Below are 11,298 nucleotides of genomic sequence, written 5' to 3'. Positions count from 1 at the left end.
ACCTGAGAACAAAATTTGGCTCATTTATAGCCCAAGTTATTTCAGAAACCACTGTAGCAAAAAAGCGTCCACATGGGAGCTTCTTTCAGTACTTTTGCTGAAAATGCATCCTACTTGAAGCATTTTTTACACTATTTATGCAGACACGTCTTCTCAAAATTATTTTTTCAGAGACCACTGTAGCAAAAGAGCATCCACGTGGGAGCTTCTTCCAGTAATTTTGCTGAAAATACATCCTACTTGAAGCGTTTTTACCACTATTTGAGCAGACACGTCTTCTCAAAATTATTTTTTTAGAGACTACTGTAGCAAAAGAGCGTCCACGTGGAAGTTTCTTTCAGTACTTTTGCTAACAATGCATCCTGCTTGAAGCGTTTTTTACACTATTTGCACAGACACGTCTTCTCAAAATTATTTTTTCAGATACTACTGTAGCAAAAGAGCGTCCACGTGGGAGCTTCTTTCAGTACTTTTGCTGACAATGCATCCTGCTTGAAGCGTTTTTGACACTATTTGCGCAGACATGTCTTCTCAAATTTATTTTTCAGAGACTACTGCAGCAAAAGAGCGTCCACGTAGAAGCTTTTTTAGATTAACAAATAATTTAATTAAGTTACTCTAAACTCCAAACCCTTATTTATTTGATTTTTTTTCTTAAATACCCTAAAACCCTAAACCCTAAAATCCTAATCTAATTTTTTTAAAATTTATAATTAATTTACTCAAGTAACCCTAAACCCTAATTTATTTAATTTTTTCCTTAAAACCATAAACACTAAACCATAATCTAATTTTTAAAATTAGTAATTAATTTAATTAACAAACACTAAACCTTAATTTATTTAATTTTTTTCCTTAAAACCCTAAAATTTAAAAACCTAAAATTCTCAAAACCCTAACCCTAATTGCAGAAAACCCTAATAAAAACACAGGCAAAGCGTTTCCTTGAGGAAGCGTTTTCCCCTGACAACGTGCTGACGTGGACGCGTTTTGTAAAAACTGGCCCATTCCGGTTAACAATTTCTGACCTGGCCCATTTCGGTAAATTTTAAAAAAAACGGGGCTTTTATTGGTAATTTGCCCCAAATATGAATTAAACTCCAAATTAAAATGAGGTAAAAAAAATTAAAGTAATTCACCATATATATTTAAATAATTTTTAAAGAAAATGAATGTTAAGTAAATAAAAATGAGAAATTTAACCATGAAATATAAAACAAACTAAATTGAAATAAAATTAAACTAAAGAGGGTAGAATAGAACATGAAAACAAAATTAAGGGAAAACAAAATTAAGGGCTAAATTGATATGCGTGCAAATATGCAGGGATTTGAAAACAAAAATTCCCTAGGTATGAAACAGTGTCGTTCCAGGTGCTATATAAAACCAATTTTTTTGGCCAAAATCCATTTGTTCTGCCATTTTTTCAAGAAAGACTAACAGCCCCTTCCCCCCTAAATCTCTGCTAGGGTTTCAACCCTATCTTGGTGCGTCGCAAATGGAGGGTCATCGGCATTTCTATGCCTCCGTCTCCGACGCCGATCACGGCGTGAACCAGGGTGAGTCTCCTTTTCTCTTCTTTTAAAAAAAAAACATTTTATAAAATCAATAGAGAGGAAAAAACAAACATTAACCGAAAATCCAAAGAAAAGAAACAAAAAAACACCTCTTAAGACTGTAAACGGACTTTTGTTGATGTTCTATTGCTTGTGTATTCTGCCGTGAAGGAAAAAAAACGTCCATTTTACAATTGCTTTGTTTCGGTTTTATAGCCGACTCTTTTACAATCTGTTCTACATGTTTGTAGGTTCTTAGGTGGGTACGCCTCTGACATGGCTTGGTGAAGGGGCGTACGACTCGGAGGAGGCGCGCGACGTGCGGCGGAGGCACGAGCAGCAGATTGCCTGGGGTTTTCACTTTGCTGGAAAAAAGTTTAAGTTATTGGGCTAAAAGCTTGCGCTAGGGTTTAGTCTATTTTTTGTATTTTGGGCTCAAAACTGGACTGTTTGGTTTTTTGGTTTGGGAGTTGTGTTTAATGAATTGTATTTTGGGCCGGGTAAAAATTGAGTCCAACAATGACTATATAAAAACTTTTAATAAATAAAAAAATATATAAAATTTTATTAAATATTAAAATAATATAATATAAATTTTTAAAAAATAATAAAAAATAATACGAGTGGGCCTAAAATAGGCTTAGGTTAGTCTTTTGCAAATATGGGTAGGTGTAGAGGTGTTCATAGGTTGGGCTACCCGGCCCGAAAGCCCGCCCAAAATGTTGGAGGGTTTGGACAAAAATATAGGCCTGAAAAATGGGATTGGACAAAAAATAAGGCCCGTTTAAAAAATGGGGCGGGCCTCGAGTAAGGTATTTTTAGCCCCGGCTCAGCCTGAATTCACTAAAGGACAAAAAAGATCTGCGATTTTTTTATATTTTTTAATGTTATTTTTTTTATTGTTTTCTCCCTGTTTTGCTACAATTTTACTATTATGTTGCTATTATTTTGTTGTTATTGTTTGGATATTGTATAAAACTTATTTTATCGTTAATTTTCTTATTATTTTAAAGGCATTTGTTAATTTTATTATTATTTTAGAGGCATTTGCTTGTTAAGTTGCATTTATCTTAGTGTTATTTAAGTCTACATATTTTTAAAATTTATTTTCAGTTTGTTGGAAAATATTTATTTTGATGTTTTTAGTATTTTGATGTATTATATATATTTAAAAATAATATAAAAAATTAACACAAAGTGGCTTTGGGATTGGGTTTTAGTATTTTTATTCTGGTCAACCTTGGAAAAAATTTCAGGCCCGGCTAGGCCCGAGCCCAATAAATGGGCATGATTTTTTAGTTGAGCTTACCCGAACCCGGCCCAGCCCGACCCATGAACACCTCTAGGTAGGTGTAGGCAAAATTTTAGGCCTATATTTCATGACGGGCCGAGCTTAGGCAAACTAAAGCATGTTAATATCATGCTTAGGGTCGACTCGGCTCATGAGCACCTCTACATTGCAGGGACTTATTTAAATAAAATAACAAAGTCTAGGGTTTTTTTATTTATATATCTAAAAAAAGAGATATTGGGTTAAAAAATAAATTTGAACAAAATAATAGTACAATTTAGTTTTTTAAATAATTTATTATTTTTATGCTTTGATCTAGAGGTGTTTATAGATTGGTGGTCCGTTAGTTGATCTGGCTCGCTTTACGTTTTTCAACCTCGGATTGGTTCGATTTATTGTTTATAAATAATAAATATATAATAATTTAATTTTTATATTTTTTATATTTAAATTTTTAAAAATATTTTTAATTAAGTTTTAGATGATAAAATGGACATTCTTGGCAGGCCGAGCTCAGACCTGGAAGTTTTTAGAATCAAGTTTTAACCCGAATCATGAAAATCTTTACATTTTGATCCTTTTGTATATAGGGATTGATCCTTCTTAACAAAAGGTTTGATCTTTCCTTTATAGTAAAAGAGATACATGATGTTTTTAAATGAATTTGGTCAAATTTGAAACGTGTTATATTGGTGTACTAATAAGATAAAATTAAATCAAATCATTGGATCGAATAATTTGACACGATTTTTGCACATGTTTTAATTTAATCCCTAATGATAAGTACCGAATTTCTTATTTTCTTTCTTCAAGTTAAATGCCAGGTTTAAAAAAAAAAGGTTTAATTTTGCCACCGACCCCTGTGCTTTTTAGACTTTTGAAATTTAATCATTATACTTTTACTTCCTCAAATTTAATCCTTCTACTTGTTTGATTTAAAACTTAAACGTCAATTGATAACACATTTTCAAATTTTAACAAAAATAAATTAATAATGTAATAATCAATTGAATTTTAATTTTAAATAGTATAAATAAATAAATAAAACTTAAATTAAAAAATAGACCTAAAATTTATATTTTAAAAAACTAAATTTAGGTGGGTTTTAGGTTTTCCCCCATTTGGTTTGTCCCTTTTGCTGGTTGGCCAAGTCATTTAATTAGTTGGATTCAATGTCGTGGCGTCACAAAGTATCTATGCTTTTCATGAGTTTTCACTTTCTCATGCAAAAATTGAATTTTTAGAAACAATTAAATGCATAATATTAAAGACAAATCCCAATCTACTTATTATTTTTGCAGTTTATTGATTCATTGTTTTTATTTTCTTTCTCTGCTTCATATATTGTATGTTAAATTAGATTTTTGGTTAAAATATTTTAAATTCCATATATTCTTTGTACATTTAGAATTTAGTCCTTCTACTTATATTTTTGGGAGTTTAGTTTTTCTTTTTTACTTTTCATATTTAAAATCTAAATTCAATTGTCAACACCGATAAAATTCTTTTGTTAAATTTAGGTTTATTATAACATTATTCTTTTTGTTTCATGGCTAACAAGTAAGTATTGTCTTATTTTAAAATATCACATCATCGAATTTAACTAAGAATTTTAACGGTGTTAATAATTGGACTTGAATTTTTAAAATTGAAAAGTAGAGACACTAAATTCTAAATACATGAACAGTATAGGGGCATGAAGTAGCATATTTTAACCTAGATTTTTTTAGTAAATAAAAATATTTTTACTATTTGGGAACATTAGCTTAATTTTTTTTTTGAAAGGTTAATTCATTAATTCATTTAATAAATGGAACCATACAATTTAGAGAAAAAAATAGCAAACACTCGTCATAAATGGTGAAGGATAAGCTCCATCAACACCACAAAGGCTTTAGCCTCAGCGTCAATAGAACATTATGACATGTTGACAATTGACTTTATCACAACTCAAGCACGACAAATCTGGAGTGCTTGTAAGCACTTAATACGATAAGGAAATTAGCCCTAGATGGTCCAAAGCGGCGAGCAAAAATCGACAAAAGAATCAAGCGTTCACCAAACTAGAGAGTATAACAACAAAATCATCCCTAAAATTAGTTGTAAAACTAATATTACATGCATAAGCAAGACTAAAAAACATGCTACAAAAAGCAGACAAAAACTTCTAAAACTGAAAACTTATTGAACAGTAGAAAAACAAACAAAAAATATATAAAACTTAAGACAACACGGTTCCAAATTGACACGTGAAATCATTTATTATTTTGAAATACTCTCAAACTAGAAACAAATTAAGAAGTTGACGAAGAGCCACCCACTTTCCAAGAAAAACTACTGGTGACCGATAGAGTTTTAGCGAACGATAAGCACCGTCATCTATCCATCCCAACTTGTATAAAATATAATATCGATAATTTAGTTGAAATATAATAAGGTTCAATATATTTAAAAGGCAATAATCATGTGAATTTTAGATTCACTATTAAATGAAGATAACATTATTGGAAGGATAGTCACAAACTCTGAAAAATTTAATTTTCATAAATCATAAAATAAAAATGAATGATACTTTAATTATAAAAACAAATTTATGGATTTTCTATAATAATAAAAACTAATTGGATAAATAATCATGAATGTTGTAATTATAACTTATACAACTAACACTATTTTAGGGATCCAAAAATCCAATTTCATAGGTTGCCTTGTAGAACTTTTATATGCTTTACTTGCAAGCTAAATTGGCATAGGTGCATGGGATTGGTTCCTTTGATATGGTGTGTCTGTTTTATCATGTAATAATGACAATTGGGGTTTATTGTGGAAGATGTTATTTGTAGCAAGTGATTCACCTCTATATATCCACGTCATACATATAAGAAGAATAATTATATATTATTTATTATCATAAAAATATTGGTCTGAATTGAAAGTGATCTAATATGATTAAAATTTTTTGAGTTTTAGTTATTAGATAAAATATGAGACAAATATGTGTAGATACTCTACTAATTTAATTTATAATTGATGTTGAACTAACTAAAATTAAGGTTAATGTGCAAAAATCATATATTAGAATTATAGTTCCCAAATTAAACATACGTGATTTTTCTAAACATGCCACTTTCTTCAAAACAGTGAGTTATTTTCTCTAAAATTATGACTAATTTAAAAATAAAAATTGCAAGACTTGAATATTTCAACATATCAATAGTTTTAGGTACGCTTTTTAACTCACATTTATTTTTCATTTCTGACATTACAACTCTTAATTTATTAAATTTTATATATTAAAATTTTACTGTTTTAATAAGGGACATCCGGACGACTTGCTATGGAAATATATATAAAGATATTTATTGATTTCTGCTATTAAATTTTAAATTTATATATAGATATATATTTTAAAAATAATTTAATCGATATATATATATCTGTTATCATGGAAATTATTTTGTTTTAAAGTATAAAAGATTGTGTGAATGAAGTTTAAGTTGTGTTAATATTGATTGATCCAAAGGAATGTTAATATTTATCAAAATTATATGTACAATTGTGGTAATAAACAGTGATGATTGCTCGGTTTTACATGTAACCAAGAAATTGACCCAAAGGAAAATTTATTGTTTAACGTGTTTTTATTGTCAATGTTTGATTACTACATCAAAATATCACTTATAAGTTAATAATTTGTTCAAATATGAAATATTAATGAAGTGTCTGACATCTTAAGGTGAGCTTTACCTTTTATTGAATTTATTATTTTGGCTTATATTTGAAGTTTTATTTGAGTTTGTTTTATTTGATTTAGCTATTATTATGCACAGCAACATCACCGCATGCATAGATTATATTCTCATGTTAAATGGTACAAACTTTAAACCACGATATAAAAGAATCTTATGATAGCTTCTGAAGTCATGAATCTCGACTTTGCGTTAAGGGTTATACTCTTCCATTGCTTATGTATGAGAGTAACTTTGACCAAAAGAGGGAGATGGAAAGTTGGGAGAGATCAAATTGCATCTATATAATGATCATGTAGAAAACTTCTAGAAACATTCAATGGAGCTATATCAAGTAAGATTACCATAGTTAAAGAATTTATCGCTGACATTGTAAAAAATGTTTTTCAAAAATTAAAAAAAGGTTGAAACTAATACATTCTTGACAAATTAATTGAAATTAATACATTCTTGACAAATTTAACTTCAATGTGGTATACAAAGAAAAATAAGGATGTTGTGGATAGGTCATAAAATGAAACCAAGTAAGGATGTTTGTTTCTCTTGTGATGCGATAGGTCATAAAAAGAAGAATTGTACCAATTGTCACGTTTGTATTGGAAAAATTGTTTATGATCAACATTTTGTTTCACAGTGAAATTTTAAAAAAATTCATAAAATTGAATCCTTGTTGTGTTATTTATGAAAATATTTTTTTAAAAATTTAGTACATGTGTTTCTGAACTTGCCAAATCTTAGTTTTTAATCAAATGGTATTTTCTGCTATTCTCGAACCTTCGATTACTAAAAAAATAGACTTTTATTTAAAACCGAACACAGGATGAAAACCATAACTTTCCAGAGTGAACAATTCACTTTCTTTATGAGGAATCAAAACCAAAATCTTTCTCATGAGTATTCATAAAAATATAATTTATTTGAGGCTAAAAACATTTTCCCTAAATTTTGACAGAATATCCACGTATAACTGATGTGTATTTTCGGCTACCCCATAATCTCTCTGTATAGGAAAGAAATCAAGAGTCTAGTAGAACATGGGGGAAATAATATTTAATAGAGAACCCAGAGTCCCCTTGCAACTCTATTTGGTGGGCACAGCGTGTTGTCTACCCCCAGTAAAACATAGGCTCATTGTGCCATTCATATATTGGATACAATTATATGCATAATTTAATTTTAATTTTAATTAAAATAAGTTCATACAATTATTCAACCTAATAACTTGTTTGTATTCCCCAAATATTATTTTATTTAATTAAATTATTTTATTTACCCAATTCTAATTCTTGCAAAATCATGACAATTTTACCATATTAGAATCAATGAATTAATAAATTTAACAATCCTATTCATTAAAACTGCAATGACTTAATTAATTTAATTTTTCTTCCAACTCAATTATTCAATTACAATCTATTAAAGAAATTAAATTAAATTTTAAGTCATCTATTGTTCCTTCCAAGAAAATGTATTTAACGTGGATAATAATTCATACAATCTACTTCTCTTTTATTGTTTTAATTCAATTATCGTATCAATTCAAATTTAGGTATGGATCATTGGGAAGCAACCAAACGAGTCATGCAATATCTTAAAAAAAACATTACATGCTCAAATATCGAATATATGATAAGTTAAAGATCGTCCTTGTTGGATGCCAAGATTGTATGAAATCTAAGACAAGCTATATCAATATGCTTGCTGTAGGAGTTGTCTCTTGGAAGAGTGTTAAGCAACTAGCCGCAGCTCTTTTGATCATGGCAGCCGAGATTATAGCATATTACGGGACACCTAACCATAGAATGTGGATGCAAAATTTTATTATTGGGCTACGAATTGTGGATGGAATAGAAAAACTAAGTTGTTTAGTGACAATAAATCTGCAACCCTTTATTCCAATAAGAATAGGAGCGCATCAAAGTCGAAGCATATGGACTTCAAGTTCCTAATTGTTAAAGAAAGAGTTCAAAGTGGTCATAAGTCTATTGAGCATATCGATATAGACTCCATGGTTGTAGGGCTACTTACTAAGGAACTATCACTCAAGGTTTTTCACGAGCACACTGTTGATATTAGTGTAATGACATTCAAGGGTATTCGGTTTTAGTGAGACTTCGTAATTTTAAATGCTTTTCTATTATAGATGCATTTTTTGTTATTTCAATTCACAGATATCTCAAGGTTATTTTCTTCAAAAATAAACTTTATTTGGTTTATTAACACTCTAATTTTGATAAGGTTTGATCTTACTAAGGTATAAGGATGATCAATTGGAAATAGACATGTTTAGATCACATTGCATATAATTTCCATGTCATACATCCATACTTGATCTATACCATTTGGTTGTGTCAGTATAAGTTATTAGGGATGGATTTAGTTAGAATATATGTAATGAAAGTCATATTGGTTTTATGTTAACATAATTAATTGACGAGATTATTCGAATTCTTTTTGAACATGATAATAATATTTTGAACTTATAAGATTATAAAATGACATGTAATTATAAGGTAATTAGTATATATATGTAGCCCAAGTGGGAGATTGTTGGATTATATGGATGTCACATATATAATAAAAATAATTACATGTTATTATTTATTATCATAAAATGTTAGCCAAATTAAAAGTGATCTAATATGATTAAGACTTATTGGGCTTCAATTATTAAATAAAGTACATGCTAAATATGTTTAGATACTCTAGCAACTAATTTCTACTTGATTATGGACTAATTAGAAATTAAAGTTAATGTACAAAAATTATATATTAAGGTTATGGTCTACAACACATACATAACTTTTTAATATCTCATCTTCAGAATCATAAGATTCAAAAATTTCACTATATCAATAAATTTAAATATACATATCAATAAATTTAAATATACTTTTGCATCTAATTTTTATTGAAGTGATGGAGTCACCTACACCCATATATCCATCGAGAAAGAGCCAAAATTTGACATTGTTACCCTTTTTTTTTTTTTTTTTTATAATATTTGCAATCACATGCTAGCTAGCTTCTTCCTATTATTTAAACTATACAAAGCTTGATTAATTTTGGATCGAATTTCCCACACCAAACCGACCCTTTGCACCTCCAATGTTTGCCCGTGATCCACATATAAATATACGTACATATTAATTAATTATGTATAGTAATGCCAATTTGCCAACTCTTATATGTCACGAGAGCCTTATAGCATCTTCTACTAATTCATCAATCCCATATATACTATATGTGTGCTATTGAATTCATCACCAAATACCAAGCTGTCCTTTTGGAAAATGGTGTAGTGGTTTGATTCCAAGTTAACTTGAGTTTAGTAAATGCGGATTTAGATATTTGTTGAGAATTTTAATTATTATTTATTATAGATTCAAGTAAATGAATAATATAGTTCTGTATCTTATTATTAAATATTCATGATTTAAATCTATGTTATCTTTGCAAATAACATATATTTAAATTCATTTTTCTCTTTAATTTTTTTAAAATTTATTGTACCTACTAAAATATTCAAAAATTATTTAATTAATTCAAATTTAAATAATGATACTTAAATTTAATATAAATAATAAATATATTGAAGTTTTAAAATAAACATGCGAACTGGAATTACAAATATCCAACCCACTTTCATTCAAGTCCTAGTTTTCTATATAAAGGCCTAACTCTCTTTCTCTATCAAAGCCATTCCAAGCAAATTACAAGTGTTGTTTAAGCTCAAAAAGAAATGGGGGGATACGCTAAGCTTATGATCGTGACAATGGTGGTAGCTGGTTTAGCCCTTGGGTCCGGACCCATGGTGGCAAATGGTCAGAATGTTTGTGGCATGAACAAAGAAGGTTTCAAGGCATGCCAGCCGAGCGTGACTGCCGGGAACCCCAGCCCTCCGCCGCCGTCGGCTTCATGTTGCATGGCTTTAGACGAAGCCGACCTCACATGCCTTTGTTTCTTCAAGAATTCCAAGTGGATGAACGATTATGGAATCGATTTCAATCGAGCTAAGAACCTGCCCGTGCAATGCAATTTGGCCAAATCTTTCAATTGCTAGATGTGGGATTAAAATGAAAAAACCCACTAATTTCCTTGCGTTGAATGATTAACTAATTATTTCTTTTGTTTTATTGTTGTTATTGTTTGTGTTATGCAATTTGTTTTTGTGTGTGTTGGTGTTTTGTATTTTGTTGGTTGTTTTTATTCAAATTCTACAATAATCATACGTAAGTTTTTGTATAATTTGAATAATTTTAATTTCAGTCCTTCTCTAATTGGCTGATTTTAGTTTTTTCGAATTTTTAAATTCCACTCTTAAACCAAATTTTAGTAGTCAAATTCATTTGGAAAAATTTTATTATTAGTATCATAAGTTGTGGGTTTAGTCCATGTTCTTTAATTTGATCATGTTTTCTCCCCGTTCTAAAGAATAATCCTTAAATCAATTAATTAAATTACATTGATTTTAGTCCTTATATTTTCAAAATTTTAAATTCAATCCTCAACCAAATAGTAGCAATTAAATCCATTAAGAAAAATATTGTTATTGATCTCGTATGTTGTGGATTTTCTCATATTTGATTGTTTTAGTTCACATACTTTTAAAATTTTGAAATTTTATCTTAACTCAAATGATAATCGTTAAATCCATTAATTAAAATAATGTCGATTTTATATGAGTATTATGTGAAATATC

The 11,298-nt window shown here is 29.1% G+C and overlaps 1 protein-coding gene across 1 annotated transcript; it reads left to right on the top strand.

Moving 5' to 3' along the window:
* Positions 1-10,268: 10,268 nt before the first annotated feature.
* On the top strand, positions 10,269-10,844 carry LOC108462338 (putative lipid-transfer protein DIR1). The gene has a single exon (XM_017762301.2). The coding sequence runs from the start codon at positions 10,339-10,341 to the stop codon at positions 10,657-10,659; it is 321 nt and encodes a 106-aa protein (XP_017617790.1). The 5' UTR covers positions 10,269-10,338; the 3' UTR covers positions 10,660-10,844.
* Positions 10,845-11,298: the final 454 nt, after the last annotated feature.

The sequence above is a fragment of the Gossypium arboreum genome, chromosome 13 (genome assembly GCF_025698485.1).
Source record: "Gossypium arboreum isolate Shixiya-1 chromosome 13, ASM2569848v2, whole genome shotgun sequence".
Classification (NCBI taxonomy): domain Eukaryota; kingdom Viridiplantae; phylum Streptophyta; class Magnoliopsida; order Malvales; family Malvaceae; genus Gossypium; species Gossypium arboreum.
The sequence above is the reverse complement of the archived record's forward strand: the minus strand, read 5'-3'. Positions and strand labels throughout refer to the sequence as shown.

What these genes read in the sequence shown, in the direction of transcription:
- LOC108462338 (XM_017762301.2), top strand. Translation starts at nt 10,339, where the DNA reads ATGGGGGGATACGCTAAGCTTATGATCGTGACAATGGTGGTAGCTGGT.